Genomic DNA, 27,633 nt, shown 5'->3' with positions numbered 1-27,633 from the left:
AAAAGTAATTTTATTCACGCCGAAAAAGAGACTCCGTTTTCTTTAAACTTAATAAGGAGGAAGAGGAAGTCCTCCACCGTCATTTTCGCAGCTCTTTCTTTTTCAAACCCGCTTTCTTCCAGAGCCCTTCTCAACGCCTGCTCGTTCACTGGTGGAAGCGGTTCTTGTTCTGCCAAGTCATTTCCCTCCCCGTCGCTTGAGCCGTCGTCGTTGGGATCCTCGGTGAAATCAGGGCTGCCAACTACTCCAAAGACACCTTCACCTGCAGGAACGCCTTCTGAGCTCTCTGCCTGTGTATTTCTAAAGATAAGGTTTTTAATCGCCGTTTGTCTGAAAATAGACCCAATTGTCTTGTTTTTTCGGCTGAAACAGAGCCTAACCAGGCCATCAAACTCGTTAAGGTTGATGTTGGGCTGGTGCCTCTTGGGCTCTATTCTGACAATGCTCGACTCGACCTTGGGGGGCGGGCGGAAGCTCTTTTTTGAAACTTTCATGATGTGCTGAACGTTGGCTCTTATTTGCACGGAAACAGAGAGCCGGCAGTAGTACGGGTCGGCAGGCGTGGCACAAAGACGCAAAGCAAACTCTCTCTGGAACATAAGAATGGCCGCCTTGAACGGGTAGGTTAGCAGCTTGAACGTCAGTGGGCTGCTAATTTGGTACGGAGTGTTTGAGATGCATAAATCAAACTCGGGGTAGTCTACCTCAATCGCATCGCCAATCACTAGCTGTAGCTTTCTTCTCTTCTGCCCCACCCGCTTAAGAAGATCGGTAGCTATTTTCTTGTCCTTCTCAACGGCAACAACTTTCTTAGCCCGCTCAAGAAGCTTTAGCGTAAGATTCCCCGTGCCAGGGCCTATCTCTAAAACTGTGTCGGTTGGTCTAATCCGTGCCTTTTCTATCAGGGCCGTTATAATCCCCGGATTCTTCAGAAGATGCTGACCAAAAGACTTTTTGAGCGTTTCAGTCATGATGAAGAAGTATTAATAAATTATTTAATTTATGCTCCCTTGTGTATGAGCAGTAAATACGAATACGACGCCTCAGGAGTCTCTTCGTCGCTTTTAGCAATCGTTTTACTGGTTCCAGTGATAGCGATAACCTACTCGCGCGCATTTCCTCCTAAAAAAACACTTCCCGCTCCATGTCGTTGTCAAGAGTGTGTCAAACTGAAAGAAGAGAGACGCGGTTTCAACATCTACCGCATTATCTTTCTTTGTGCCTGTGCCCTGATAGCCCTTCCCATTAAAAACGCGATTATGGGGAAGTATGAGCGCACGGGCGCCTTTGACCCGTACGACGTGCTAAGCCTGGACACGAGTGCCACCGACCAGGACGTTCTTACGGCCTACCGAAGCCTAGTCCGGGAAACAAAAATGAACCGGGAAGATAAGCGGGCCCAGAACGAAAAAGTCCAGAAAATTCTCAGGGCTAAAGACCTCTTGCTGGACCACGCCAAGAGAGAAAGCTGGGACGCGTTTGGAGAGGGCGAGGTGGGAAAGAGTCATGTGATTGCCATTCCAGAGTGGGCACTTAGCCAAAATTCTGCAATTTTAATCATTCTTATCTATATTTCCTTATTGGGAATAGCTCTGCCAAAAGTCGTTTCCTATCTCTGGAAATTCTCTTTTGACTACTCGGCCGTTGGTATTTCCTACCGCACGGCAGAGTCCCTCTTCCACCAAATGAAGCATGTTAAGAAGTGCTCAACCATTTACACGCTGATTGAGTGGATCACTCAGAGCAGCACCGAAATGGCTGAGCACGCCTGGAAAACGCCGCAGGCCAACCTTGACAGGCTCCAGAGGATTCTTTCGGCCGACCTGGCCATTAGCACCGCCCCGGGCCTGGCAAGTGCCCGCCACGTCCTCTCTCTCTCAGCACTGGCGCTAAAAAACGAGCAGGTACTAACGCTGATCGACAACTCAGACCTGAGCAAGATCCAGGAAGAGCTCTTAAACGGAGCTATGGCCGTGCGCTTGATCAGTCAGCACCTGAAACAGAAAGAAATCTTTTATCTTACCTTTGACCTGGAAAGGTGCCTGGTTCTCTCAATCCCCGAGCCAAAGTACTCAGAGCTGCAGTACCCAGACACCCACTTCCCAGACGTCTTCATCAAGGCCTTTGAAGGAAAGAAGTACGATGTCGAACACTCCGAGATAGATAAGGAAATCGATCAAAACATGTTTAAAGCAAAAATTGTCGCCATAGATATGTACACGGCCGTTGACGGCCCCATCACCAAAGGAGAAGTCATTACGGGAAGTGCTGAGTGCTCCCTAAGGGTGGTTCTTGTCCGCGAAGGACACGCAAGCCAATATCTACCCCCGACACCACTAAAGGTCTCAGCACCTGTAGATACAGAAGATCTAAGCATTTTCACCGATGAAGAGTGCCCTGAAATCAGCCCCAAAGAACTGGAAAAGTCGCCCATCGTGATCAGAGGAAGCGTGGATAGCGTTTCTGCGCACAACCCTCTTTTCTACGCCCCCCAGAAGTATACCTGGTCCGTGGTCCTCGAAGTAAACGGGGTCCTCATCACTGAGTCTTCAGGATTCACGCCGGGAGTCGCTGATACAGAGGTTCTTTTTAAGCTTCCCTCGTTCCAGAGTCTTACCCATAGCAAGAAGGCCGTTGTTGACGTCCACTTAGTTTGCACCAAGTTTTTCAATCGAGATACTCTCTTCAGAAAAACCCTCATTTTAAGATAGCCACCATAAAAGTTTTTGGAAAATAACGGTTTTTTATTTAGCTGAAACTACGCCTCTATTCCCATTTTGGCAAGAAGCCCCGATCGGGCCTTGAGTGACCTCTTCTTGATGCACTCGTTTCTCAGAGAGACCATCTTCTCAGCAGTGCCCACCTCAGACTTGACCTCTGAGCGGGGCACGCCCTCAATCTGTGGACGAGCCTTGGACAGGGGAAGAATAACTGACTTGTGCTGAACGGCCTCGGCAGTCTTGGCCTCGGCAACGTTCTTGTAAACAGTTGTTTTGGCGAGGTACTCCTTGATTCTTTCGATGTTTCTCTGAACACCCTCCTCCGAGTAGTTGTGTCTTCTTGGGTCGACGGCAATGCCTAGACGCCTGGCTTTGTTGGCGGTAAGACCGGCCCCAAGCACCTCAGCAAAAGAAAATCCTCGGCCAAGTCTCATCTTGGTGTTGTATCGGTTGCTAAGGCATCTGACTGCAGGCTTAAGCATCTCGACGTTTCTTGGAGAAATCTTCTTAGCTTTCTCCTGTCTTCTTTCTCTTCTTATCTTCTTCTGGATTGGTTGGTCGAACCATAGCTTGTACTTTAGCGATGACTTCTTGAAGTGTCCGGTGCTTAATGCGTTGTTGTGCTTCATATCCCTGGTCGGATAAAATAAAAAAACGTAATTATAAAAAACAAGAAAGGTGCTCTACCACATCTGCCAAGAGACAAAAGCACGAATCTTCTGAAAAACGTCTTTGGAAGCGCTTTTAGTCTATGCTACCTTTTCACCTGGCACCCTTCCTCCCTCTTTTGTCTTTGGGTTGCTTCTTGGTTTACGTTTTATTTTTAATTTTTTAGTCCCCTGTTATAATGAGCGTCGAAAGTATCACGGCCAAAGGTGGCAAGAAAACAGCAGTAGCAAACAGCACGTGCACAAACACTGGGAAGTTTGAAGTCCTTGTTAACAAGAGACCCCTTCAACTACTCCACCCAAAAATGATCCTCGCCAAAGTTACCGAGCTCTTCTCCATTATTGACCCAAAGTTCTATGAAAGGCTTTCTTTTAACGTTGAGGTTAGAGGAGGAGGAGATGTGACCAGGCTCTACGCCGTAAGACAGGCTCTGGCTAAGTCCCTGATAGCTTACTACGGCAAATTCGTTGACGAGCAAGTTAGATCCGATCTTAAAAACATCATCTCTAAGTACGACAGGTACATGCTGGTCACCGACTCCAGGAGAAAGGAGCCCAAGAAGGCAGGAGGTCCAGGAGCCCGTGCCAGATACCAAAAGTCTTACAGATAAGAATAAAGACAAAATTTTAATTATTTTTATGGATGCCCGTACAGATGCCCTCCTAAAGGAGATCCATGAAAAAGACAGCCGCCTTTCAGAAGCACACGTTCTCCTGAGAAGCACAAAGTCCAAGATTTCCACACTCACCGCCCAGCTTGAAGAAGCACAGAAAACACTCGAGGAAAAAGACTCTATAATCAGGCACCTGCAAAAGAAGCTCAAGCACAATGACCAGGCAGTGATTGAGGCAGAAAAACAGTGCATGGCCCGAATCAAAAGGGAGTCACATCTAAAAAGATCACATGAACTCGACAAAGATCACAAGATACTTATGCTTGAGTGGATTATTAGAGAAGTGGGTACAGCCTACAACTTGCCTGCCGCACACATCCTTGTCCTTTCAAACATCTGTGATGAAGGGGACACACTCATCTGGCAACTCATCCAACCATCCAACCCCTCTACTCCCGATCTAATAGAGCAGTTAGACAATAACGGCATCAAAAACGTGTTTGATGGAATGTAGCTGTATGCTGTATGCAGGAACCATAGGTGGGTGGGTGTACTACCTCTTGGTTGTTGTGTTACCCGTTAAAGCGCTCAGTCTCTTCATGAGTTTGACGTCCTGGCCGCTTGGTGGGGTGTTTTTGCTGGGAATGTCCATAATAATGGGAAACACTTCTTTTCTCTGCTCTATCTCTTCCCGGAGAACGTCTGAAGCTCTTCTGTTGAGGAAAATCATCGCTATTTCTTTCCTTTCTTGAAGAATCTTGAAGTGGGCTAGGATGTCTTTGTCCTCGGTACTGTCAGTGACTGTGTGAAGATAGTTGAATACCCCGTGCGGGGACTGGCTCCACTCTTTCCCGTTAATGCCTGTAAGTCTGAAACCATTGACAGTTGCTTCATCTGCAAGAACTGCTACTTTCGTTCTGTCTGAGAGTCCATTAAAGCTCATTTTTGCAAATATTTTCTTGGCACTTCTACTTATTACTTGTCCCGCACTTCCTGCGCCTGACCCTGTTCTGCAGAAGCAGAAGATACTTGTAGTACGCCCCCGGAGCTTCGGGCTCGGGCTCTCTTTCAGCTGAGTCAATGACTGTGTAGGTGCTTGTCACGTACTCTAAGAGCTTTGGTAGGGTTTTAAGGTTGTGCTCTGTATTGGTTACCACCACAACGCCGTTGTCGTGGGTGTAGGTGGTGAGGTGGTTCTCTTCGTGTGAAATAGTCCCTTCGTGAAAAAGTCTTCTCTGTTCACCAATGTTCATGGACTAAATATTTTTTTTATTCTTTCCCTTGTAGATGAGCAAGAAAACAAAGACCAGCACAACCGTAGCAACACAGCTGCCTCTTGTCATTAAGACAGGAAAGTACTATGTAGGATTCAGACAGACCATTACAACACTGATCAACCAAACATGCAAGTACATCATTCTAACCAAGAACTACCCAACCATTAAGAGAATGCAGTTAGAGTACTACGCTATACTTGCAGGAAAGGTGCCAGTTTACATGTTTGACGGATCAAACAGGGACCTAGCTAACCTTTGCGGTGCTGAGTTCAGAATGGGTGTCATCTCAATCCTTGACGATGGAGAGGCAGACCTTATTCGCAGTGAATAAACTATTAACTAGTAGAGTAAGCTATGTGCGCTTTGAGGGCCCGCTGCTCCCGCTAGGCAGACCTTGCCTATAACTGTGCACGCTCCGTAACCAGGTGCCTTCCATACAAATGGATGTGTCTCAGCCGGTCTAGGAGGACCTCTAAAAGCTCCTGCCTGTCCACCTCAACGAAGCAGAAGCCTCGGTGTGAGCCGTCAGGCTTCTGCGGTATTCTAAGCTTAAACTCCTTGCCTACCAAGCCTTCAAGGATCTCAGACAGCTCGCTGCGCCCTGCCTGGAAGGGAACGTTTTTGATGATGAGTTTGGTGCTGGGGCTGGTTTCAGGGCCAGGTACGGTGCTGGGTGCTGGACCGGGTGCGGGTACGGGTACGGGTACTGTGCCAGATGCTTCACGGATGTATCTTTCTTTGGTAACTTTAAGGTGTTCAACGTAGATGGGGTGGTCTCTGATTTTGGAGAAGTTGTTGTTTTTGAGTTCTTTAACGGCATCTGATTTAGAGACGTACTCTAAAACAGCCAAGGTCTTTGAGGGCGAGAAAACAAGGCGGAGGTAGTGCCTGAAGAACTGTTTGAGCTCGAACTCGGTCGTGTTGTAGGGAAGGTTCTTAACCAGAAGTGACTTTTTGGAAACGAACATACACGTACAAAGCTGCTTCTGGCAAGAACACTCCTCAGCAATGCCTTCTTCTCTAATGAAGATCTTGGTTCTTTCAATTAGCTCGCTTTCAAGCAGAGCCATCCTTCCTCCCAGGCCTGTGCCTCGGTCTTTAAGAATCGCGGTCTTAGAAACCTTCTTTTCTTTGGCTGCAATCCCAAGAACGGCCGAGAAGTTAAAGAAGAGGGCGTTGTACTTCCCGCGCGAAAGGTTGCTTTTGTTTTTGCTGGTTACTTCAACTTCAGGTTTTCCTTTACTTGGAAGAACTTTAACGTTTCTTCCCTGAAAGATTATCTCTTTTGAAAGAAGAGCGTAGGCATCCTTAGGGAAGGTGTACTGAATGATGACGTGTCCACAGTTAAGCGTTTCACCGTCTCCCCAGGCATCTACTCTGGACTTTTGTTTTAGGTAGACCTCTGCCACTGGTCCGTACTTGCTGAACTCTGCCTCCACCTCCTCCTCGGTGGCCTCGTAGGGAATGCCGTGAACAAACACTTCGCCGGTGTCGAGGACCTTTTGCTTGTTGGCCTCCTGGGTTTTTTTCTGGTACTTTTGAATGACCTCCTCAACGGTTTCTTTGGGCGGGGCCTGCTTGGCTGCTGCTTCATCTGCTTCGTTGTTCCAGGCTGTTTCTTTCTTCTTAGTAATGAGCTTGACTATTTCCTTCATTTCCTCTGCGTTGATTGCTGCCACCTCGAATGGCCTTTGCCCTTTTCTTGGGTAGTCGTCCTCCTGCTCCTCGGCCCTGTGTCTTACTTCTTCCATTGTGATCCTCTGTCCGTTGTAGTACGACTTGTTGTAGTAAAGAATGCTCCGCTCGGTGGCCTCCTGGGTCTTGTACCCGAGGAAGGCAACTCTTCTCGACTCTCCCACGGTGTCTGTGAGGAGTCTTACGTCTGTTGGCGTGCCTCTATCTGAGAAGTGCTTCTTCAGAGCTGCTCCAGTGACGCCTGGTGGTAGATTCTTGACAACCACTCTCATAAAAATTTTCAAATGGATGTAAATTTAACCCGTTTTATTATAGGCCGATTTGGGCAAAGATTTGCTTCTTGCCCTCGCTGGACTCTCCAAAGTCTTCAATCGATGCAACTGCACACTTTGCTTTTTTAATGGTTTTTCCGGTTTCATCCTTCTTGCAAATTCTGACCAGTTCGGCAATGTCCTCGTGGGTGCCAACCTTGGCCACGGGAACGCCGTACTGGGTGGTTAGACCCTCAATCACCGCGGTCATGTCCTTCTGGTTAATGGCCGTTGACAGAATAATGAGCTTCGCTCTTCTGCTGATGATAGACTTGGTCACTTGTCTGAAGCCTTTGATAAGGCCTCCAGCCTTGATACTGGCCAAACACATCTCTGAGAATGCCTCCATGTCGGTCATTGTCTTCTCTCCCTGCTGTGCTACGTGTTCCATTGCTGGGGTAAAAAGAATAAAATATTTACAGCTTTTCCTGTTTTGAGATGTAGACTCTTCGCTTCTGCTCCTCCTCCCGAAAGATGCTAAGGCTTTGCTTTATCTTTTGGGGGGTTTTTATCTCACAAAGAAAGAGTTTTTGGTTCCTAAAATGGATGTTCAGAAGTTTCAGTTGCTGGGTCATTGCCTTGGTGATAGACGTTGACCGGCGAAGGAGCCTCAAAAAAACGTACGAGATAAAAACGATTGTTCCCAGCATTTTAAGGTAGATCCGGTACATAAGTACCGAAATAGAAACGGGGGAGACTAGCGAAACGTCCCAGAGTGCTGTGAATATTTGCCGGGTGACATAGAGAATGAAGACGGCAATAGAGCTGGTTAAGATAACAAAGTAAACAATCCTTCTTCTTGTTTCCATATCGTAGCATCTTTTAATGTGCTTTTCAAAAACAAGGATGTCTTTGGCTGGGTTGAGTGGGTGGCTGATTTCTTCAGAGTAGAGCATGTTCTCTGCAGCCATATAAGGATAGGGATGCAAAAATTTACTTTTTATGACCCTCATTGGCCAAAGCATTGGTGAGTTTAAGCTCCAAGCCTATGTAGATGGCAAAATCGTTGAGATTGATCTTTCTGCTTACGGTAAAAAAACGGTGGTTCTTGTTTTCTATCCTTTGGACTTTACCTTTGTCTGTCCTACTGAGATCATTGGCTTCAGCAAGTGCAGAAAATCCTTTGAGGAGGAGGGCACAGATATTCTTCTGATCTCCTGTGACAGTGTTTACTCCCACAAGGCCTGGGCAGAGATGAAGAATGGTGGTATCTTTGAGAACACCCTTCCCCTGCTGTCCGACAAGTCTGGACAGCTTTCCAGGCATCTTGGAATCTACCTGGAGGAGGAAGGCTTCTCCCATCGAGCCACCATTATCGCACAGGATGGGGTTGTTGTTTATGAGGTCATACACGCCGACCCAATTGGCCGGTCGTCCAGAGAAACCCTCAGAGTTGTCAAAGCCCTTAAATTCAACCAAAAGAATGGGGCCGTGTGTCCGTTTGAGTGGGATGGTCAATAAACGGTGGGCTGGTGCTCTAATAAGGTTCAGGTATGGGTGCGGTGTGGTCAGGTATGGCTGTGGGTTTTGGTTGGGCTGGTTCGGGATAGGATTGTTTCAATTAGTTGGTCTTTTTTCTTGAATGCATCAATGAGGTACTCTTCTGGCGAGGATATGTCTGAGATGGCCTCTGTGGACAGAACAACAATGAAGCTTCCAGGGACTCTTTTGGTGAAGGATGCCAAAATGGACGGAGACTCTTTCCCTGCGCCGTTCTCCACATAAACAATGGTTGCATGAAGCACCTGGGTGAAAGAAGAGCTTGCAAGGTGCTCCAGGCACGCTTTGAAGCCTTTAGTCCGTGGAAGAAGCATGTGTTTGAGCACTGGGAGGTTTTTCTTCTTGGCGTACTCGTTTGACTGTGCTATTTTGCTAGGTGTAGCCCTGGTTCCTTCGGGGTAGATCACCAGGGTTTTGTTCGTGCGCTGCCGAATGCCTTCACACCACCTTCTGATTCTTTCGGCATCCTTTGCCCAGTCTCTCTTAATGAGCAGGTAGTTTGACAGGCAGGCAGACCACCCAATGACAGGCACCCATTTTACTGACTCTTTTGAGATGTACCTGGTGTTTGTGTGTAAGAGAAACTCGCTTATTGCTCCGGTAATGATGGTGTCTAGTGCACAGATGTGGTTGGAGAGAAGGATGAAGGAGGTGTTTGTGGTTGGTTCTTTGAAGGGAATCAGTTGGTTGTTCTCCATGGCACAGAATTGGAAAAGGTCTTTGTTTCCAATGGCTAGTGTATACATAAGCAACCAGACAAAAAATCGATTGAAGACGTTCATCGTTCGTTCCATGGCGTATGGGTTGGTGTATGTAATGGGGAGTGCGAGTATCTGAAATATACCAAGTAAAAGAAGAACGCATCCAATAACCAGGGACATGCCTAGCTTAAGCACTCTGGCGGATGCTTCATCTAAAAGACTCATTCAAAAAATAAAGAAACCAAACTTAGATATAAGTCTGGATTAGGTGATGACCATAAAGGGTAGGAGTATTTGCAAAATTTTCAATGCCTGCTTGGTGGAGATGCCTGCATTGTTTATTGTTCGAGTCTGTTTGTTTGCTGTGGTTATCTGGTCTGTGTGACATAAAACCCTGAGCAACAAAAACATATGCAAATGATCAAATACTTGTTCCAGAGGAAGAAGGAGGTATCTGTTCAACCAGAGTCCTTGGAGAAAGACCGAAGTGAAAAACAGAGCAGCGAGGTAGAGGATAGCTTATCTCCTGTTTTTACACTTGATGAGATGGCATCAGCCACCTACCTGAAAAAAAAAGAAGAAGCTGAATGCTGGGCCACACTGCCCGATCTTGGAAGCGACTCCCTGCCCGAGTCCTACTCCACCGAGGAGGTAGATGTGCCTCAGCCAGGCATTCCCGAGCCAGAACTTGTCTCGGCGCACCTCCCTCCCCCCGAAGAAGCTTGTGGAAGGTCCTCCGAACCTGAAACACTGGTGGCTGTTCCCGAAGTTGGCCCAGCACCTGTACCTGATGCTGAAACCGAAACCGAAGAACACAACCCACTGTTCAGAAAGTCTGCAGCTGATTTTGACGAGTCTGATGATTCGGAAATTGTTTTTTCAGATCCACAGACAACCCTTACAAAAAAAACAGAGTGCACCACTGTTTCTGCACAGAAACCAACCAACAAACAAAAGGCCCAGACAAAGACAAAGACCCAGACAAAGACCCAGAAAAAAAAGAAAGCCAGACAGCTTGGTGCTAAAAAAGCATCCTCTCGATTTGTGGTAGTTAGAATGGCCCGGGCCGTTGCCAGGCAAGTGCTGTGTGTTAAGAACATCCTTTTCTCCAAGGTCTCTCTTTTCCTAGGCATTGCGCCGCTTGTTATGATGCAGGCAAACAGTGCTCGGGTTAAAGGAGTTTGGGCAAGTGCTCTAGTCCGCTCCTTCTTTGAGGAAAAGTGTTCTAAGCAGGCGGCGCTCCCTCTTTTCGTCTCTGCTGTTGGCTCGCTTCTTCTTCTGTCTTTTCTCCTGGCCGCTGTTGCAGCTGTCAACGTAACGGTGTGTAAGACCCCAGGAAAAAGGTATCTCACCCCGGACAACGGGTGCAACACCCTTTTAGCAGCCACCGATCTTTTAAACATCACCACGCTCCTTCCATTTGCCCTGGGGCTGGCGCAGACCCTCCTCCAGGTCGTCTTCTCCCGGGTAAACACCCCAGCAGCTCTCTTCACTGCTTGCGAGGTGCTTTACATGGCATTTGTGGCGCACACCGGGTACCTCCTGGTTGAAAAGTGGCGAAAGGTTGGGCCGGGACTTAGCAGCCTGGGCCCCTGGCATGCCCTGGGCGTTCTCTCCTGGCAGGCACTTCTCCTGGGCGCAGGCATTCTCCAGTGCCACCTTTTCAGGGTTTTCCTAAATAATGCCCAGACTTTTTACTATCACCCCCGGCTTTTCACAGCTGCTATCTCGCAGTGGAAGGCTTTCCTATAATCAGCAATAAAAGCATTTAGCAAACGGCTATTTATTGCGCTATCTTAATACAACAGTCTCTCCTGGACTTGCTCTATCTACATTTTGATCAAAAAGCACCCAAAAATTCAGGTTTTCATCTGCTGCGCATGTTGCCAGCACGTCTCCGCCGGGGGAGAGCGCACTGAACAGCACTCTATCTGTATGTCCCTTCATTTCTCCTATCTTTCGCATGCTGCAAAACTTCCACACACAAATGTTGTTGTCGCTGTACCCGTGCGTGGTGATGATTTCTTTGTACCTTTCGCTAAACACAATGCTACACACCTGTGAGCCCGTGTCCAAGCTGTCTAAACAACTTCCCTGCTCCACGTCCCACGTTTTGATGGTCCTGTCCCCGGTCCCCCCCCCGGTTGACAGGACGCCCTTCTTCCACGGACACCAGGCCACGGCCCGCACAGCAGCCGTGTGCTCCTCAAACCGGACCTTGGGCCGCACACACCCGGCTCGCCAGACACAAACGGTGTTGTCATTGGCACCGCTCGCTAGATAGACACCATCGGCGTCCCATTTAAGACCGCACACCTCCTGGGTGTGCGAGAGAAAGCTTGAAACGTGCTCGCCTGACCTGACGTCATAGTTGAAAATGCTGCCATCTTTGGCCCCAACAGAAACCATCCCCGGGCCCCACGAAATAGAAGGCGTCCGACAGTTTCTCTGCGGAAGGGTGCACACCAGCCCCTTTTCCGGGTCATAGATCTCCACTATACCATCGGACATCCCCGCTGCAAGCGTTCCATCCCTGGAGAAAGACACCCCGGAAATGTAGTTGTTGGCGGACGCACTGGCTAGGTGGGTTACACTCTTGGTATGCGCGTCCCACATGTAAAGATGGTCGCTCAGACCAAGCGCCACCACATCCTTGGGCCCCCAGTCAAGAAGGTTCAGGTAATAGTCATTAAGAATAGAAGGCGCGTCTAGAACCCGAAATGGACTTTTTGCAAGCGGTCTCTTTGCCAGCCTCTCTCGCCGCGGCTCAACTGCCAGCCTTCCGCTAAAAAAGACTGGATTAGGAAAGCCCAGAGGCCGCTTTCTCTCCTCAGTCAGATGAAACCTCTCCTGGATTTTCTTCTCTTTTTTGACCCGGGCATATCTTGGCTCTATGGTGGAGAGGAGGGGGACATCCCAAAGATCATCTAGCTCTCGATGATCCATAGTGAAATAAAAAATAAACAGCGTATATTGGAATTTTTTCCCTTTATTTATGATAGAGGATGCATTAAGGGATGGAGCCATTCTCACAGACGAGAGGTTTATAAGGTGTTTACAGAAGGAGGAAACGGTGTCTAAGGCTGTCAAGGAGCTTTTGAAGGTTTTTAGAAAAATAGAGGAAAAGAAGCTCTTTCTTAGCGACGAAGTCACCGAGATGCTAGTGAGGTACACTGCGCTGGTTGTGCTTGAGCCAAGCACTTTTTTTGCTGTAGAGGAAAACAAGAACTTCGTCTTCTTTCTGCTGGCCAAGGAAAACAGTGGTGGCCTGTCTTTTTTCACGCTGCTTTCCACATATGGAGACGATGACTCATTTGATAAGATTTTGCTAATAACTGTCTACATATTAGGAAATATCACCACCACAGGCATAACAAACATGAAGAACGCGGTTGGGCACATTCAAACGATAAGAGCACTAGCAAGCATTCCCGGGGCGGTGGAGGTGTTTAGAAAAAGAAGTGTTTGGGGGATGCCCGCCCAAGAGTTTGATGGGGCAGAAAAGCATATGCGCAGGCACTTTAACCTTTTAGACCACCAGACGCTTCCTTTCTTTCGGGCAGCAATGGAAAGCTTCCCAAAGTACAACCAAAAGGTCTGCTACGACTTTGTTCAGAAGCAGCCACAGGAGGTCAAGGCGCTGAAAGAGGTGTTCAAAACAAGCATGAACAGAATAGCTGACGAAATGTACCTTCTCATCAAAGCACTCATCCTAAAAGATGCTGAAGTAAAGCAGAGGTTTACAGAGTATGTCTTTTACACATACGAAGCAAACAAAGAGCGGAGAAAAGCTACCTACAACGAGGCGAGCGTGGTCAACGACGGGTACGCTATCAACCTCTCAAACGTTCTAGCTAAGTTTATGCTCCCAGTCGTCCACGACCGGCAAAAAGCTCTAGACATGCCCATGTCCTTTGTCCAGCGATGCTCCCAGGTAGATTTTACTTCTTTTGACACGATCAGTGGGCATGTAGAGCCAAACAAGCCCGAACAGGAAATACCTGAAAAATTTGTTACGACGCTTTTTTATGGAAAACTTCTGATCAACCTTATCAGCTACCTCCCACTGGGCGAGCGCCTGAAAGAAGAGGGAGAAACCCTCACCCGCCTGAAACAGCACCTAGGGTACCTTGAAAGAAGAGGCAGCCCCAAAGCTGCCCAGGCCAAACTGGAGGTCGAGATTGTTTCCTCGCGGATTCATTACCTGACCAGTATCTGGGGGAACAGTGAGGCAGTGAACAATGAGTCAGAGTTTTCAGTCTTTTGCATAGCCTTCATCCAGCATATAATGAAAGGAGACGAGTTTGCTCAAATGCCGGTGGTCTTCATTGAAGGGGTGCTAATGCTTGTGCTGGGCTCCACCCAGGAAGAGGTCTACATTGAAAACAGCCGAACCAAAATCTCCGACGAGCGCGTAACCATAAGATACACCACCTTCTGCGCCAAGCTCCTGGCGCACCCAAAGATTAACGTTAACTACAAACAGCTGGCAGTGCAGGTCATCCTTGTCTACACCCACTACCTCCCGTGGATTCCCGAGCTGGCACTGTCTCTGATCAACTTCTACATCGAGGTACAGACAACGATTAGGCAGACGCACGAGCGCATGGAGGAAAGGTACCGGCTAACGCTCATTTTTAGCGCGCTGCTCAAAACCTTCCAGTACAGCCACCAAATCAAGCACCTGTTCCTAGAAGAGCTTGCCTCCCCCAAGGAGGGACACCTTGACCTCAAAACCAGCTTTTTACTCCACCTGATCTCTTTTTTAGCAGACTCACAGGAAAGAGTCTTTGAAGAGCTGAAAAAAACAGCGCGGATTGAAAAAATCCTAGATACCGCACCTGAAGACGAAAAAGAAGAGCTTTTAACCGGGCTTGAGCAGGCCATTGAAATAGCCAATCTCTACACCACCGTGGTAAGCAGCACAGAACCCTTTGTCCAGACGTTGCTGGTGCAGGTCCCCAAAGTGTTCCTCTCTTCAATGGTGCTCCCGCAGTTTGTGTCAATGCTCAACTCCTCGCTCATCTCACTAGCGGGGAACAAAGCCAAGGACTTGGTTGTGCGGAGCAAGGACAGGTGCACGTTCCGGGCCAAAAACCACCTTGCGGCCAGGCTGCAGATGTATATTGCACTCAAATACCCGATTTTTGCCAAAGCGGTTGTTCAAGATAACGGAATGTTCAAACCCGAGCTTTTTAAGAAGGCTGTAGAGATATGCGTGATGAGAAGAACACTGACCCAGGGAGAGACTGCGCAGTGCACTCTTTTCCTCCAGAGAGTTGAAAACGTCCAGGTCCAGGAGGAACAGATCGACTTTCCCGAAGAGTTCATTGACCCCCTCACTTTTGCGCCAATGTGCAACCCAGTCATTCTCAAAACAAGCAACACCAGGGTAGACCGAGCCACCGCCACCATGATCCTACTAAACGACCCAATTGACCCATTCACCAGAGAGCCATTAACTGCCACCGACATCATTGATGATCCAGAGCTAAAAGATAGAATCAGTGCCTTTATCCACCAGCACAAAGCCACGCAATAAATAACTGGGCTGTTTTATGTGGACCAGCAGGGTTGTCTCGGGTCCTTCGGAAAGCTCAAAGCCCGAAACCTCGAAAGCCCGAAAGCCCAAAACCCGAACTAAATTTTATTTCACATGAGCACCCACCCAGAGACACGCACCCACCCAGAGACGTACCAATACAACGTCGTGCTCAATACAGCTTCTGAACTTATGGTGGCACAGTTCCCTCTACTTGAGAAGCTACCCGAAGTAACCTCGCTAAAAACCAAGAACCAGGACACATACGCTGAAGCAGACGTCTGGGTTAGCGGCAAAAGAGTCACCATGAAGGGAAATGCCTCAAAAACGCTCAGCCAGTACTACGTCCTCAGTCTATCAGGGAAGACACTCCACGGAAAAAAGGTTGACCAGATCATTCAACTAAGACCTGTGCTTAAAGACACCCCAGAAACACTGAAAAAGGCCGAAAGAAAAGAGAAAGAGCGAGGCTTCGCTCTCAACGAGACCCAGGAAGAGCTTGAAAACAGAATGAAAAACCCGAACAACGTAATAGATAAACTTAACAAGGAAGAGTGGAAAACATACGCCGTAAACCAGGACAGGCAATTATCTATTTTACACCAGGACCAGGTCGCCAGCGCACCGCCAGCCACCACCCGGCAGCCACGCCCACAAACCCCCCTAGCTGCCATCCAAAAAGTCATCTACAACGCTCGGGTGGTTAATGTCTCGGTGCTGAAAGAAATCTTCCCAGAGGCCACCACTGACGTGATAAGAAAAGCTCTTGAGTCGCTAGCAACCAAGACGTTTGGAAGGTACATCCTCAGAGCCGAGTACTTTAACGACATGAGAGAAATCTTTCAAGGGATTATGTCACGCTTCGTGGTGGAGAACGAGAGGGTCACTCTTTCCATTACCGCGAAAGAGCTGTCTGATCCAGAAGAAAGCTTCTTTTACGTTCTAAGACAGCTGGCCCACAAAGAGGGACACCTGTTTGTTCTCAAAGGCTGCCACGAGTCTTTCTGATTTATTTGGAAAGTTTATTTTTTGTTTTTATGGAGCGCAGTGAGAGGCTTATGTCACTTTTTCAGTCACTTTTAGTAACTGAGAAAAGGCTTGACCAGGCAATAACAAAAAAGAAAATGTCGGTTGAAGAGGCACATTTCAAAAAGATAAAGAAACTAAGCACTGTACGTATAAACCTAGCCATTGAGAGAAACTCTGAGGGGGGGCTCTTTCTCCTTGTTGGTGGCAAAATAAAGACGGAAGCTGAGGATGGGGGAAGCATCTTTGAAGCGCGTCCTTTGGGGTCGGCTATTAGCAAGCTTCTGGTGCACATGTCTCCAATTGTGGGGTCAGGGCGGGGTGGCGGCAGCTGTCTGGGGGTTTCAAAGGCTGAGGAGGGCTTTAGCAGGGGTTTAGCAGGTGAGCGATGCACTCTTTCCGAAAAAGGAAATAACTTTTTTGAGTGGCACAATTCCGATACTGCAACAAAAACAACGGAGTGGGAGATAAAAACCAAGTGTCTCTCAGAAAGAGGCACGGTGTTTCTTAGTTTTATCAGCCAGGCCGGGTCATTTTCTGTCTGTAAAGACCTAGCTGAAGCCATTGGGGTGAGCGCTGGATCTAAGCCGGTGATTCTTCTGGGAATCTGGAAGTACATCACAGCACAGAAAATGAGGGACACCAAGCACCTGAAAAACATTATTTGCAATGACGTCTTCCAAAGCGTTTTTAAGGTTCAGGAGATAAGTTTTAGAGAAATAATTGAGCGGTTGGATGAGTTTATCAGTCCCCTTGACATGATAACAATTGACTTTGACATTCCAGTCACTCCGGGAACTAAGACACATGCAGCGTATGACATAACGGTCGAGCTAGAACAAGCTAACAAAGAGTATGCCTACTCAGATGCACCAAAAATAGCTATCTTAGATAAGAAAATCAGTGATATACAGATAAGAATCGCCAAACAGAGCGAAAGCATTGCGGCGCTGGAGTCTTTCATTGCCGACCCCAAGAGGTTTATCACCAGCTGGATCCTTGAAAGCTCCAAAGCTCTCCACCTCATTTCAGACGATCTGTATGAGGTAGATGACGGGTTTTACGTTCAGAAGGAAATCCAAGAAAGTGTCTACCAGCTACTGCAAAACTATAAATAGAAGAGCGCGTGTCTTTTAGAAGAGCATTCGTCCTTTCACAATCAACTGCAATACAAGTCCTACTATTCTTTATTTTAATTTTGGGAATGACACCGCTAATTACTATATCTGGTAATAATTAGCTGGTATATTTGGTAATAAAGAGTGTAGGCGGTGTGGAGGGAAGAGGGGCTGCTAAGTGTTCGGACGAGGTGCTTGCACAACCTCTTTTATCACGAACTTTCCATAGCAGTCCCGCTCGAGACAGTACTCTGTTTGGTAGTTGAACACCGCCGAACACGCAGGACAGGGTGAATAGCTGGGGTTTTCAGGGTTCTCGGGGTCAGGGTTCTCCGAGGTCCAGCTATTGAGACAGCACGAGCAGAAAGCGTGGCCACAGCTGAGAATGTTGATGTACCGGTCGGTAGACTTGGCACTCAAGCACTGCTTGCACTGGGTACAGATTAAGGGGTCGGCAGGGCCAGTAACGGTCAAGGAGCTAAAAGCTTCCATAAAGCTTGTTTCGGGCGGAGACATGGCATGCTCCTTAAGTTCATCTTCAAAATCTTTAACCCGGCCTCCTATCTCTGCATGGTCTGCGTGGTTTGCAAGTAGTGCTCTTTTGATGCGCAACAACCCGTGGCGGGGTTTTTTGGTGGCGGCGCTGAAGAAAGGATCGTCTGAGTTGTCTCTTTGGCCAAGCTTGAAGGAAAGATGGCCAACCTGGAACGTTTTCAGTGATGGCAGTTTAAAAAGGTTCAGGTAAGATTTTTCTGCAAGCCGACTAAGACGCCAGTCGATCTTATCGGCATTTATGGTAAGGCTCACCGGGGAAGCAAACCGGCTCTCCATCCACAGAGCGAGGTTACAAAGAGTCCGAACAGTTAAAGGTCTTTCGTCAGGGCTATGGTTTCGCTTGGTAGGTCGGTTGTACTCAATGATGATGTTGGTGGCCAGTGCTTTTTTGTCAGGCATTAGGTTAACTTTGAAGATGTCATCAAAGTCTTGTTCAAAGATATCGTGTGCCATAACCGTTTGGGCGACAAAAGGCGTGCTCCTGTTGCTTAAAAACTGGTCGAGTAGCTCCAGCGGCATCTGAGCCAGTAGTTTGATCTGGCTGGCCCATCCAACCAGCACCTTTTTAGGCACACTCAGGTTAGTTCGAACGTCACTTACCAATAGACTGTTAATTGTTGGCGTGTACTGATTAACAACAAACATTAGATCAAATTTGTTGAGTTTGGGAAGATCACTCAGTACTAAACAATCAATGTTGGTTGCATAGATCTCATCGAAGAACCCAAGGTTGGTGACGCCCTCACAATGTGTAATTGCCAGGTTTTTGATCTGCTGGTTGTTAATAACCAGCCTTTTCAGTAGCCACCCAAGCATCCATTCCGAGCACCGTGTAAACTGGACATTGTCGCTGTTTAGCATGTAGGTCTTAGTGTAGTCAAAGATAGGCGTTGGGTTTTGATAGGAGACCGCATAGTGGAAGTCTTCCACACTAAAGCTTTTGAGGCGCTTGGTTGCTTCAAAGATCTCCAGCACTGCAGACACAGAGTGAAGCACGCCCAGCTGATCAACATTAGAAGAGCATTTGGCAGTCTTTGGGTGCCCAACGAATAGAATGTCTGACCCCTCAAAAGTAACGCCTCCACAGTTTTTCGGCACATCTTCTGCCTTAAAAAGGAAAAACTTGAAAACACCGCGAATAAACCCCTGGGCCTGCTCAATGAGAGGCCTTTGGTCTCTGGTGCCCCCGGAGGCCAGGCGCAGGATTGATCCATACATTGCCAAGTTGAAAAAGGTAAGAAACTTGACAGTGAAGTCGCCTGAGGTGTGGCAATCGCCCGGATCACCGTATCCGTGGCAGCATGCACTCTTTGCCAGACAGACCATAGCCACCAGAATGGCCACGGAGCATATGCCTCGATGCGGTGTCTCGATTTTTCTGATTTTTCGGAATGTTTCTCTTCCAAGATTTTGTTTCATTGCAAGTCTTACAAATTTTTATCTTTATACACCTTGCATTTCAATCTATGATTTTTTGTTATGACATGAAAGATAGAAAGATAGGAAAACCAGATGATCATGGAAATATAAGGATAAAGCTTTTTTCCTAAAGATGAGATACGAGGCAACTACACATCTACATAGACGATACTGGGTGGTGGTTCTTTGGCTGTATCTAAAAGCAGCAACTGCTACCAAGAACAACAAGGCAGATATCCGCATGGGTGCTGTGCCCTCGAATGGGGAGAAGGTTATTGAGGATACAATCGCATTCTTTCGGACTACTGGGGTTAAAGATGGGGTAATTGATAAAATAATTGGTCACGACAGTCAAAACATCGTATGCAAGATAGATCTTGCATGGTATACAGAGGAACAGTTACCCCCCAAACTAGTGAATAACATGGCTTTTTTTACACTCTCCCTCCGAGGCACCGCTGTCACCACCAACCAGTTGCCCTACAACAACTGGAGGGTTCTCAAAAGAATTCTCCAGTTAATTGGTCAGTGTTCGATACGGTTTCTTACCTTTAAAGATCTTTTGTTAGAAACGGAAAGTTACCAAAATGACCTAATCGCCGAAATCCGCGCCGACACCAACCCCTTTACCATTCCAATCCGAACCATAACCACCACCCACGTGGTGTTCTTTGGCGTGAGTGAGCTGATCATAAACTTTATTCTCTCTTCAGAGTTACTAAACTACCCCTACAGCATTAATGTCCAGTGCAGTAACGTTAGATCTCTTTCCTTTTTGGACTATTATGCCCACGACTACATGGAGATCTTGAAATTTGGTCAGCTACCAAATCTAGAAAGCCTGGAAACCAAGATGTTCACTGAAAAAGTATCTATTGACTACCTGGCCATTTCCCAACTATCCCAGCATAGTGTCTGGTTAAGCCCCACCATAGCTATAGGTCTTGCCCGAGTCGTTACCAAGTCTTTCAATGTCTCCCAATGGATCCTTGAGAAGATAATGTATGTTGCCCTGAAACAAATACGCGCCTCCAATATAAACATCCACCCAGTGCTTGGTCCCAAGGAGTCTAGGTTGCTGCCCGACCCAAAAGACAGCACCTACTCTAAAAATATGCAGGTTACCAAAATCGCCATCTTCCCCCGCCAGTGCCCCCAGAGGCCGATCCAGATCCAGACCCTGACCGTTGAAGTCATCAATGTCCAAATATTGTGGATCAGTAAGTGGTTTGGAGGCATAACGACCATCCAGTTCTATCACACCACTTCCGCGGAAGACGTGGAAAATCTCCGCAACACCAGCCAGATCCATTTCAAAGACTTCCCTCATCTTAGAACCTTCCAAACTGACCAGGGCGAGTGGGACATTTACCGCCCTGACTCGGACAACCGGCCTGAATCTAATACCGTACTTTCCTGCAAAACCGATCGGGTTGATGTTCTTACCATTCCGGTCGAACTGCTCCACCCAGACACGCTTCCCGCCCTCCAACAAATGCTAATCAGCACATTTGGTCTCACAGGGCATTCAAATGCCCACCTGCTAGCCTCTAAGCTATCTGAGCTAACTAGCTACATCTCTCAAAACCTACCTTGCCAACTGTGTGAGCAGCCACTAGGCAAGACAGGTGTCGCCACAGGGGAACCTGGTTTCGTTCGCTTGCTTGGGTGTGGAGACTTTTCTTGCAGCTACTGCCTGCAGAGACACGTCCTCCAAGACACCCAGAACAGGGACATGCTACACATGTGCCCAAACCCAAAGTGCAGGCAGTGGTTTAACCACGCACTGGTTGGCATCGTGTGTGTCGTTGCCCCGGGGAGCTACGCTATTATTATCGAACCTTCCATCGTTGGCACGTTAAAACCGGTCCAAATCCTTCCCACTCCTGGGAAATAAACATAAACCTTTCACCTCAACCTACCTTGGAGCACAGGCTATTTATTCTAGTTGGTGTTTGGGTTAGCTCGGGACAGCTCGGGACAGTTTGGGACAGCTCGGGATAATTTTGACTTAACCTTAGACCTTAGCCCTGAAAATTTTTAACCAATCAAATTCTTCCAACAATCGAATCTTGAACAATCAAATTCTTCAGCAGCTTTTAATGCCAGTCTTGTCCCTAGATACGCTGGAACTCAAACTCTGCCTGGTTGTCCTCTGCATCCTGTCTGAAGTTTTCAGGGATAAGATTGTTTTCTCTAAGTATTTTAACCTCGGAGGGATAGTACTTTTTGCAAATATCCCCGGTGTCTTTCTGGTCGTTCCTGAGACAGACCAAAACAATGTCGTTGGCCTGTATCCAGACTGTTTTGTGCATGCTACCTCTAATTTGGCACTTTCGGGAGACTGCGTCTATGCAGAGAACCTCAAACCTGGACGATCCCAGGGCAGCTACAACTTGTCCATAGATGGTTTCTCCATCCTCCATAAAAACCATGGGATCGTTTGCTCCTCCTTTCTTGCGGTTACCACCTCTTTTCTTTCCTTTCATGAAAAATTTTAGACGATACTTTTATTTTGGATTTCTTTTGCGTTTAATGAAGAAGACCAATGCACAGACGCTTGGAAGGGACAACATGCTAGAACAGGCATGGTTTTGGGGGAACGGTGTTTTTATCGTTGTTTTTTCAATGTCAATTATAAAGGCAGCTATGCGTCTGGGATTTAACCAGAGATTCCTTCACATTCTTAGCTGTCTTTCCCTGATGGTCTCGTATGGGTCGTGCGTCTTTTTTAAGACCCCAGCCATTAACATCCAAAAGCTCCTTAGAGATGGAAATTTCAGGTGCTTCCTTGTCTTTTGCTCTTTCCTCACCATGAGAGGCAGTCTGGTTCCAATGATTCCCTTTTTGCTGATGTCGTGTCTTTCACTCTCCTCGTACATCCTTAAAAACAAGAAGCTATATGAGAACTCGCTTCTTATGGGCGCTTCTCAGAACATTGCCAGCAAAAGGGACCAAATCACTGTTTTAGCCCTGAAAATAGAGGTTCTTTCAGTGCCGCTGCTGGTTCTGCACCTTCTCACGGGAAACGCTGATCTGTTTGCCGTGGTCAGCTACGCCAGCATGGCGTGGTTTGAGTACACCACCAACCCAAGCATGAAGAAGGCAGTCACTGAGATAGTTGCTAAGATCGACAAAACGGTAGAGTCGCCAAGCGTGCCTGCATCGATAAAACAAAGATATACTGAAGCTAAGAAATACCTGACAGCAAGAATGCCAGCAGCCGTGCACCCAATGTCAGAAAAGACTGCATAATCCAGTTTACAGTTTATTCTGCAATAAAGAACTTTATCTTTCCTGAAATGTCCGTTATTTTTTTAATTTCCGTCTTGAACTCTATCCTAGTAGCCAAAAGACGAGAAAGCATCTCAGGTGACTCTTCAAGTGCCAGGGTTTCTGGCGAGCTTTCAATTTCGACGCCCTGGAATGATGCTAAAGCACTCGCATGCGAGCGAACGCCCCGAATAAGCTCAATTACTCCCTCAATGGCCTCGGAGTCCTTGTGCCTAGGTCCTGGCTCTGGGTATCCCTCCACTGTGATGGACTCTGCCCAGTCCACTTCGGGTTTTGGCTCCACCTCCAACCCTTTTTCCTTTTTGGGATCTGTACCTGACCACTGATGCTTCATGGCCTGGTAGATCTCTTCTGTTAAAAAGGGGAGCAGTGGGTGGGCTAGGACCATGTAGGTCCGTGCAACCTTGCGGAGTGTGGCAACTCCAGCCGCGTCCTTTCGGCCCTTAAACATTTCCAAGTAGAAGTCGCAAAAGTCGCCAACCCAGAACTGCTGTATCTCGGTGGCTGCTTTCATGAAGTTGTAGCTTTCCAGAGCGCTGGTAACTGTTTCAACCGTTTCTGAGAGCTTGCTCTCAATCCACCTGTCGGTGGAGGCGGCTAGTGCTGAGGCCTTGGCGCTTTCTTGCGGCTGCTGTGCCAGAGCGAACTTGGCCCCGTTCCAGACCTTGTTGCAAAACCTTCGACAGCTTGAGACCTTTTCAATGCTCAGATTAACGTCTCTCCCTAAAGAAGCACTTGCCAGAAGAGAAAAGCGCAGTGCATCACTGCCACACGCCTCAATTCCCTGGGGGTACTCCTCTGAAAGGGCTTTGGTGGCTTTTTTCACCTCCTCTTCTGAAAGATTGCCGCTGTGAAGTCTTTCAATCAAACTTTTAAGGGTCGTACCTGAAATCACATCGACCGGGTCAATCACGTTGCCTTTGCTCTTGCTCATCTTCTCTCCCCGGGCGTCTCTGACAATGCTGTGCATAAGAACCGTTTTAAAGGGAAGCGTTCCCGTTAGCGCCAGGCCCATCATAACCATGCGGGCAACCCAGAAGAAGATAATGTCTTTGCCCGTTTCCAGAAGGGTGGTTGGGTAGTGCGTCTTGATATCTTCTGTTTGGTTAGGCCAGCCAAGCGTCGCAAACGGCCACAGTCCCGAACTAAACCATGTATCCAGGACGTCTTCCTCCTGGACCACTGGGCACCCTGCCTGTTTCTCAGCCTCTTCCCTGCTGCGTGCAACGTACCACTTGTTGTTCGCCGTGTACGCGGGTATGCGGTGCCCCCACCACAGCTGCCTGGACAGGCACCAGTCCCTGATGCCTGATAGCCAGGCAGACCAGGTTTTTTTCATTTCTTCAGGTACGATCTCTAAATTACCCGTTTCGGACGCTTCAAGAGCTTGTTTGGCCAGACCTTCGCACCTCATCCACCACTGGGGGAGAACTCTTGGCTCAACCACCTCTCCCGTGCGCGAGCACAGAGGAACTCTTCCCTCGTGCCCCTCCTCCCGAACGAGTCTGCCCAGGTCTTTGAGCAGCGCAGCCGTTTTTTCTCGCGCCTCAAACCGTAGCTCTCCTTTGAACGGCCCAACGGTCATTCGGTTATTCTCATCAAGAACGCTAACGGTCTCTAGGCCGTGCTTTTCTCCCACGGCAAAGTCTACCAGATCATGTGCCGGCGTTATTTTCAGGACGCCCGTTCCAAACCCGATCTCGGCAGCCTCGTCAAGCACGAAGGGAATCCGTTTGTTGGTGAGCGGGTTGACGGCAAAGGACCCTGCAAACGCTGTGTACCTCTCGTCGCTTGGGTTGGCGCACAGAGCAGCATCTCCAAAAATAGTTTCTGGCCGGGTCGTGGATACTTCAACACTGCCCTGAATTTTCCCCTCTTTTTCAATCTCGTACCTGACCGTAAAAAGTCTGCCAAATGCATACTCCCCGCCATCTGTCTTGATCTTCTCAAAGGGCTGCACCTCGGCATAGTCTACCTCCAGGTCGCTTAGCGTGGTCTGGATCTTGGCACACCAGTTCACCAGCCGGCTGCCTCGGTAGATAAGACCTTGCTCGTAAAACTGCACAAAAGCTTCAGTCACAGCCGCTGAGAGCTCCGGGTCCATGGTGAACTTCTCCCGGGTAAAGTCCAGGCTGGTCCCGAGCCGCCTGAACTGGCTGACTATCTGGTGCCCATACGCCTCCTTCCAGGCCCAGACGCGCTCTAAGAACTTGTCTCGCCCAAGGTCCTGCCGGCTAACTCCCTCCTTGGCTAGGCACTTTTCCACCACCACCTGGGTAGCTATACCTGCGTGGTCCGTCCCTGGCAGAAACAGCGTTTTGTAGCCCTGCATTCTTTTCATGCGCACCAGCACGTCCTCAATGGCTGACATCATTGCATGTCCAATGTGGAGGGATCCAGTCACGTTGGGCGGGGGAAGGACTATGGTGAAGACTTGTCCATTGTTTTTCTTTTGCTGGTACTCCGGGGTAAAGAATCCTTGACTCTCCCACCACGAAAACCAGCCATTTTCTACCTGCAGCGGATTGAACTGCCCCTCCAGCTTTTCCACCCGCTTCTTCTCCCCTGGTGCTAGGACCTCTCCCTCGGTAAATTCGATCTTTTTTCTTTCTTTCTTTGGCACAGCCACTATCTTTGCTTTTGAGAGAAACTTGGCCAGTTTTGCTAGCTTCTTCTCCAGCTTAGCCCTTTTTCTTTCATCTGTTTCCGTTCTAATTGCTTCTTGTATTTCGTCCATGTTTTTTTAAAATTTGATAATTAAATGGACCTTCTTGATCAGCAGTTTTCACGAACAGAGCTACTCCACACCACAACCACTACGACGTACGTTCTTCTTATCTGCAATTATTTGCAGGTGACCAATCCCATGGCTTTACTTGTGGTAAACACACTAGCGCACTACATTGTCACTATTACCCGAACAAACACTTTTGGGTGGACACTTTTGGTTTTGGCTGTTTTTTCATTTGCGAGTCAATGCCTCAGGCACCGGAGTCCTTGGAAGGGGCGCAGTGCTCGTGTCCAGGCACGCTCTCAAAGTCTTGAAGGCTCCAAATACTCCGAAAAGTCTCGAAAACCCGAAAATTCTCGAAAACCCGACAAACCCGAAAATTCTCGAAAACCCGAAAAACCCGGAAAACCCGAAAATTCTCGAAGCACCGAAGAACCGAACACTGTAATTGACCAAGCACCAATGATTGTGGATGGATTTAGGTTTATTGTCTCTAGTCTTGTGTGCATATCAATCTTTTCTTGTGACTTCAACATTTATCCCATGCATAAGCTCAAGAGCCAGTACTTTGGAATGTCCTTGATGGACTTTGGGGTGGTGTCGTACATGTTCAATGCAGGCATTCTGTGCGGGATTAAGCATCGCTTCCGAGCCCAGAAAACTTTGTATATGGTGGTGATGGGTCTGATCCGCCTGGGGGTGCTTCAGTCGGGGTACCACTCTGATCCGACGGAGTATGGGGTCCATCTTAACTTTTACTTCGTGTACCTGATCACTGAAAATTTTAGTCTGCTCTTTAAACAGGTTCATCCACTGATTGCCAGTGCGTTTTTGTTTGCCGCACACGAAGCGCTGGTTCTGAAGGACGGGTTCATTGACTACGTCTTCTATGCAGGCAGAAACACCTTCATCAGCGCCAACCGGGAGGGCTTGATCTCTATTGTCCCATACGCTGGGGTGCTCTTTTTAGGAAAATACGTTGGGGGCATTGTGTTTAAAAAACACTTGGCAATAAGACAAAAGGGTCTGTACATGCTCTACCTTTCTTTCGCCCTGTTTGCACTCCACTTTATCTGCTCTCTCTACCTGGCGCCCTCGAGACGGCTTAATACGCTTTCTTTTTCGTCTTTTACCACCGCAGCCGTTCTTTCGCCCCTGGGGCTAATGACCCTGTTATCAACAGCCTACCCCATTCCAGAGATTAACCACCTCAGGGGCGTGGGGAGGTACATGGGCCCACAGTTCCTGCTGAGCAACGTTTACGTTTTGATTGGGAACCTCTTGTTTGACTGGAGGTCTCTTTCCACCGTGCCTGCACATGTGGTGAACCTGGGATACATGGCAGGTTTATTCGTTATCCCCGTGGTGATAAAAACACGGTGCCTGAAAAGCTAGCTAGCTAGCCTGTGCCTGTGGCGGTTTTTCAAATAAATCAATAGCTCGGTAAAGATTGGTACAGGCAGGCATCAGCAAATCAACCGACTTGGCCGCGTCGCAGCTGCACGGCGTCTTTTGGAGGCTTAGTTTTGGGCAGTGGGTGAAGGGCGGGTGGGTATACCCAATGTCCTCAAAAAAGTGGATTTCACTCCGATCAAGGAACAGAGAGGCTGCAATGGAGTGGACAGGCGCATCCCCCCACCGCTCGTAGAAGAATCCTCCCGAGCGGTCAAGAAACCCAAAAAAGCTCTCATACAATGGGCTTCTAAAAAAGGAAAAATCTCCAATTTCAAAATTTGACCAGAAGTGGCACATGTTGTAATGGGTGAACATTTCGTCAGTTACAAATCTTTTCAGGTTTTCCTTCGCAAAAATACTCCATGCCTGGCCCTGCTTGAAATTCGTGTTTGTGGTCGATACAAAGTTCTGCACCGTTTTCCAGAGGCTTTTGATTGTCCCCGGATACTCGTGAAGAGAAATAACAAACCCGTACTTTTTCCTATTAGTGGACATGTACTCAAACACGTCATAATCAATGGTGCAGTGAAGAAGCGTATCTGGCTCTACCCGCCAGTAGTACCGATACTTCTGGACCAAAGGATGCTTGTAAAAGAACCCGGAAAAGAACCGGCACATGTGCCGATACGACTCCATCCCTCCATAGAGCACCCCCTCCCGCGCCATGGCATCCATGCGCTCCCGGGCCTTGCCCGGGTCTACCCACGCCGGAAAGCTCCAGTGCTCTTTCGGGACAAGCCCAAAGCTCACCTCGGCCTGGGTCATTGTCTGGAAGCCCGTTTTAAAGTTCTCGTCAAACTCAGCGTCGTTCAGGAGGACGTACGGGTACTGGAACCGCTTGTTAAACCTTTCCTCAAAGGCAGCTATCGTATCCCGAAGACTTTCTAGGTGAGTGTTCTTGCATAGGATCAAAACACACGCGCTCTCTTTCTGGACGCTCATAGATACCAGAGCCACCATTACTGCCACAAGCACTTTTCCAACAAACATGCTTGTTTACGCTGCAA

General features: G+C 48.1%; 25 protein-coding genes across 25 annotated transcripts; 12 read left to right on the top strand and 13 right to left on the bottom strand.

The window, feature by feature from the left end:
• Positions 1-14: 14 nt before the first annotated feature.
• Positions 15-971, bottom strand: NEDG_00641 (18S rRNA (adenine1779-N6/adenine178-N6)-dimethyltransferase; the record flags this gene model as incomplete). Its single annotated transcript, XM_067688059.1, has 1 exon — positions 15-971. The coding sequence occupies one exon, from the start codon at positions 969-971 to the stop codon at positions 15-17; it is 957 nt and encodes a 318-aa protein (XP_067544156.1).
• A 45-nt stretch (positions 972-1,016) lies between these two features.
• Positions 1,017-2,711, top strand: NEDG_00640 (translocation protein SEC63; the record flags this gene model as incomplete). The annotated part of the gene is made up of 1 exon (XM_067688058.1): positions 1,017-2,711. The coding sequence occupies one exon, from the start codon at positions 1,017-1,019 to the stop codon at positions 2,709-2,711; it is 1,695 nt and encodes a 564-aa protein (XP_067544155.1).
• A 47-nt stretch (positions 2,712-2,758) lies between these two features.
• NEDG_00639 (60S ribosomal protein eL13) lies at positions 2,759-3,349 on the bottom strand (the record flags this gene model as incomplete). The annotated part of the gene is made up of 1 exon (XM_067688057.1): positions 2,759-3,349. One exon carries the CDS (start codon positions 3,347-3,349, stop codon positions 2,759-2,761), a length of 591 nt encoding a protein of 196 aa, XP_067544154.1.
• Positions 3,350-3,567: 218 nt separating this feature from the next.
• On the top strand, positions 3,568-3,999 carry NEDG_00638 (40S ribosomal protein uS9; the record flags this gene model as incomplete). Its single annotated transcript, XM_067688056.1, has 1 exon — positions 3,568-3,999. One exon carries the CDS (start codon positions 3,568-3,570, stop codon positions 3,997-3,999), a length of 432 nt encoding a protein of 143 aa, XP_067544153.1.
• A 28-nt stretch (positions 4,000-4,027) lies between these two features.
• On the top strand, positions 4,028-4,516 carry NEDG_00637 (uncharacterized protein; the record flags this gene model as incomplete). The annotated part of the gene is made up of 1 exon (XM_067688055.1): positions 4,028-4,516. The coding sequence occupies one exon, from the start codon at positions 4,028-4,030 to the stop codon at positions 4,514-4,516; it is 489 nt and encodes a 162-aa protein (XP_067544152.1).
• Positions 4,517-4,555: 39 nt separating this feature from the next.
• On the bottom strand, positions 4,556-4,945 carry NEDG_00636 (V-type H+-transporting ATPase subunit F; the record flags this gene model as incomplete). The annotated part of the gene is made up of 1 exon (XM_067688054.1): positions 4,556-4,945. One exon carries the CDS (start codon positions 4,943-4,945, stop codon positions 4,556-4,558), a length of 390 nt encoding a protein of 129 aa, XP_067544151.1.
• A 25-nt stretch (positions 4,946-4,970) lies between these two features.
• NEDG_00635 (uncharacterized protein) lies at positions 4,971-5,255 on the bottom strand (the record flags this gene model as incomplete). The annotated part of the gene is made up of 1 exon (XM_067688053.1): positions 4,971-5,255. One exon carries the CDS (start codon positions 5,253-5,255, stop codon positions 4,971-4,973), a length of 285 nt encoding a protein of 94 aa, XP_067544150.1.
• A 34-nt stretch (positions 5,256-5,289) lies between these two features.
• Positions 5,290-5,610, top strand: NEDG_00634 (60S ribosomal protein eL30; the record flags this gene model as incomplete). The annotated part of the gene is made up of 1 exon (XM_067688052.1): positions 5,290-5,610. One exon carries the CDS (start codon positions 5,290-5,292, stop codon positions 5,608-5,610), a length of 321 nt encoding a protein of 106 aa, XP_067544149.1.
• A 67-nt stretch (positions 5,611-5,677) lies between these two features.
• NEDG_00633 (multiple RNA-binding domain-containing protein 1) lies at positions 5,678-7,246 on the bottom strand (the record flags this gene model as incomplete). Its single annotated transcript, XM_067688051.1, has 1 exon — positions 5,678-7,246. The coding sequence occupies one exon, from the start codon at positions 7,244-7,246 to the stop codon at positions 5,678-5,680; it is 1,569 nt and encodes a 522-aa protein (XP_067544148.1).
• A 37-nt stretch (positions 7,247-7,283) lies between these two features.
• Positions 7,284-7,676, bottom strand: NEDG_00632 (40S ribosomal protein eS12; the record flags this gene model as incomplete). The annotated part of the gene is made up of 1 exon (XM_067688050.1): positions 7,284-7,676. One exon carries the CDS (start codon positions 7,674-7,676, stop codon positions 7,284-7,286), a length of 393 nt encoding a protein of 130 aa, XP_067544147.1.
• A 25-nt stretch (positions 7,677-7,701) lies between these two features.
• Positions 7,702-8,196, bottom strand: NEDG_00631 (uncharacterized protein; the record flags this gene model as incomplete). The annotated part of the gene is made up of 1 exon (XM_067688049.1): positions 7,702-8,196. The coding sequence occupies one exon, from the start codon at positions 8,194-8,196 to the stop codon at positions 7,702-7,704; it is 495 nt and encodes a 164-aa protein (XP_067544146.1).
• Positions 8,197-8,227: 31 nt separating this feature from the next.
• On the top strand, positions 8,228-8,746 carry NEDG_00630 (peroxiredoxin (alkyl hydroperoxide reductase subunit C); the record flags this gene model as incomplete). The annotated part of the gene is made up of 1 exon (XM_067688048.1): positions 8,228-8,746. The coding sequence occupies one exon, from the start codon at positions 8,228-8,230 to the stop codon at positions 8,744-8,746; it is 519 nt and encodes a 172-aa protein (XP_067544145.1).
• Positions 8,747-8,793: 47 nt separating this feature from the next.
• NEDG_00629 (uncharacterized protein) lies at positions 8,794-9,711 on the bottom strand (the record flags this gene model as incomplete). Its single annotated transcript, XM_067688047.1, has 1 exon — positions 8,794-9,711. The coding sequence occupies one exon, from the start codon at positions 9,709-9,711 to the stop codon at positions 8,794-8,796; it is 918 nt and encodes a 305-aa protein (XP_067544144.1).
• Positions 9,712-9,897: 186 nt separating this feature from the next.
• NEDG_00628 (uncharacterized protein) lies at positions 9,898-11,238 on the top strand (the record flags this gene model as incomplete). The annotated part of the gene is made up of 1 exon (XM_067688046.1): positions 9,898-11,238. One exon carries the CDS (start codon positions 9,898-9,900, stop codon positions 11,236-11,238), a length of 1,341 nt encoding a protein of 446 aa, XP_067544143.1.
• Positions 11,239-11,277: 39 nt separating this feature from the next.
• Positions 11,278-12,432, bottom strand: NEDG_00627 (cell division cycle 2, cofactor of APC complex; the record flags this gene model as incomplete). The annotated part of the gene is made up of 1 exon (XM_067688045.1): positions 11,278-12,432. One exon carries the CDS (start codon positions 12,430-12,432, stop codon positions 11,278-11,280), a length of 1,155 nt encoding a protein of 384 aa, XP_067544142.1.
• Positions 12,433-12,481: 49 nt separating this feature from the next.
• On the top strand, positions 12,482-15,028 carry NEDG_00626 (ubiquitin conjugation factor E4 B; the record flags this gene model as incomplete). Its single annotated transcript, XM_067688044.1, has 1 exon — positions 12,482-15,028. One exon carries the CDS (start codon positions 12,482-12,484, stop codon positions 15,026-15,028), a length of 2,547 nt encoding a protein of 848 aa, XP_067544141.1.
• Positions 15,029-15,142: 114 nt separating this feature from the next.
• NEDG_00625 (uncharacterized protein) lies at positions 15,143-16,036 on the top strand (the record flags this gene model as incomplete). Its single annotated transcript, XM_067688043.1, has 1 exon — positions 15,143-16,036. The coding sequence occupies one exon, from the start codon at positions 15,143-15,145 to the stop codon at positions 16,034-16,036; it is 894 nt and encodes a 297-aa protein (XP_067544140.1).
• Positions 16,037-16,065: 29 nt separating this feature from the next.
• On the top strand, positions 16,066-17,172 carry NEDG_00624 (SWI/SNF-related matrix-associated actin-dependent regulator of chromatin subfamily D; the record flags this gene model as incomplete). Its single annotated transcript, XM_067688042.1, has 1 exon — positions 16,066-17,172. One exon carries the CDS (start codon positions 16,066-16,068, stop codon positions 17,170-17,172), a length of 1,107 nt encoding a protein of 368 aa, XP_067544139.1.
• Positions 17,173-17,346: 174 nt separating this feature from the next.
• Positions 17,347-19,146, bottom strand: NEDG_00623 (uncharacterized protein; the record flags this gene model as incomplete). The annotated part of the gene is made up of 1 exon (XM_067688041.1): positions 17,347-19,146. The coding sequence occupies one exon, from the start codon at positions 19,144-19,146 to the stop codon at positions 17,347-17,349; it is 1,800 nt and encodes a 599-aa protein (XP_067544138.1).
• Positions 19,147-19,279: 133 nt separating this feature from the next.
• On the top strand, positions 19,280-21,043 carry NEDG_00622 (uncharacterized protein; the record flags this gene model as incomplete). Its single annotated transcript, XM_067688040.1, has 1 exon — positions 19,280-21,043. The coding sequence occupies one exon, from the start codon at positions 19,280-19,282 to the stop codon at positions 21,041-21,043; it is 1,764 nt and encodes a 587-aa protein (XP_067544137.1).
• Positions 21,044-21,263: 220 nt separating this feature from the next.
• NEDG_00621 (translation initiation factor 1A) lies at positions 21,264-21,635 on the bottom strand (the record flags this gene model as incomplete). Its single annotated transcript, XM_067688039.1, has 1 exon — positions 21,264-21,635. One exon carries the CDS (start codon positions 21,633-21,635, stop codon positions 21,264-21,266), a length of 372 nt encoding a protein of 123 aa, XP_067544136.1.
• Positions 21,636-21,681: 46 nt separating this feature from the next.
• NEDG_00620 (uncharacterized protein) lies at positions 21,682-22,401 on the top strand (the record flags this gene model as incomplete). The annotated part of the gene is made up of 1 exon (XM_067688038.1): positions 21,682-22,401. One exon carries the CDS (start codon positions 21,682-21,684, stop codon positions 22,399-22,401), a length of 720 nt encoding a protein of 239 aa, XP_067544135.1.
• A 13-nt stretch (positions 22,402-22,414) lies between these two features.
• NEDG_00619 (valyl-tRNA synthetase) lies at positions 22,415-25,177 on the bottom strand (the record flags this gene model as incomplete). The annotated part of the gene is made up of 1 exon (XM_067688037.1): positions 22,415-25,177. The coding sequence occupies one exon, from the start codon at positions 25,175-25,177 to the stop codon at positions 22,415-22,417; it is 2,763 nt and encodes a 920-aa protein (XP_067544134.1).
• A 24-nt stretch (positions 25,178-25,201) lies between these two features.
• NEDG_00618 (phosphatidylinositol glycan, class W) lies at positions 25,202-26,566 on the top strand (the record flags this gene model as incomplete). The annotated part of the gene is made up of 1 exon (XM_067688036.1): positions 25,202-26,566. The coding sequence occupies one exon, from the start codon at positions 25,202-25,204 to the stop codon at positions 26,564-26,566; it is 1,365 nt and encodes a 454-aa protein (XP_067544133.1).
• On the bottom strand, positions 26,567-27,616 carry NEDG_00617 (alpha 1,2-mannosyltransferase; the record flags this gene model as incomplete). Its single annotated transcript, XM_067688035.1, has 1 exon — positions 26,567-27,616. One exon carries the CDS (start codon positions 27,614-27,616, stop codon positions 26,567-26,569), a length of 1,050 nt encoding a protein of 349 aa, XP_067544132.1.
• Positions 27,617-27,633: the final 17 nt, after the last annotated feature.

Source organism: Nematocida displodere (genome assembly GCF_001642395.1).
Source record: "Nematocida displodere strain JUm2807 chromosome Unknown 2, whole genome shotgun sequence".
Taxonomy (NCBI): domain Eukaryota; kingdom Fungi; phylum Microsporidia; genus Nematocida; species Nematocida displodere.
The sequence above is the reverse complement of the archived record's forward strand: the minus strand, read 5'-3'. Positions and strand labels throughout refer to the sequence as shown.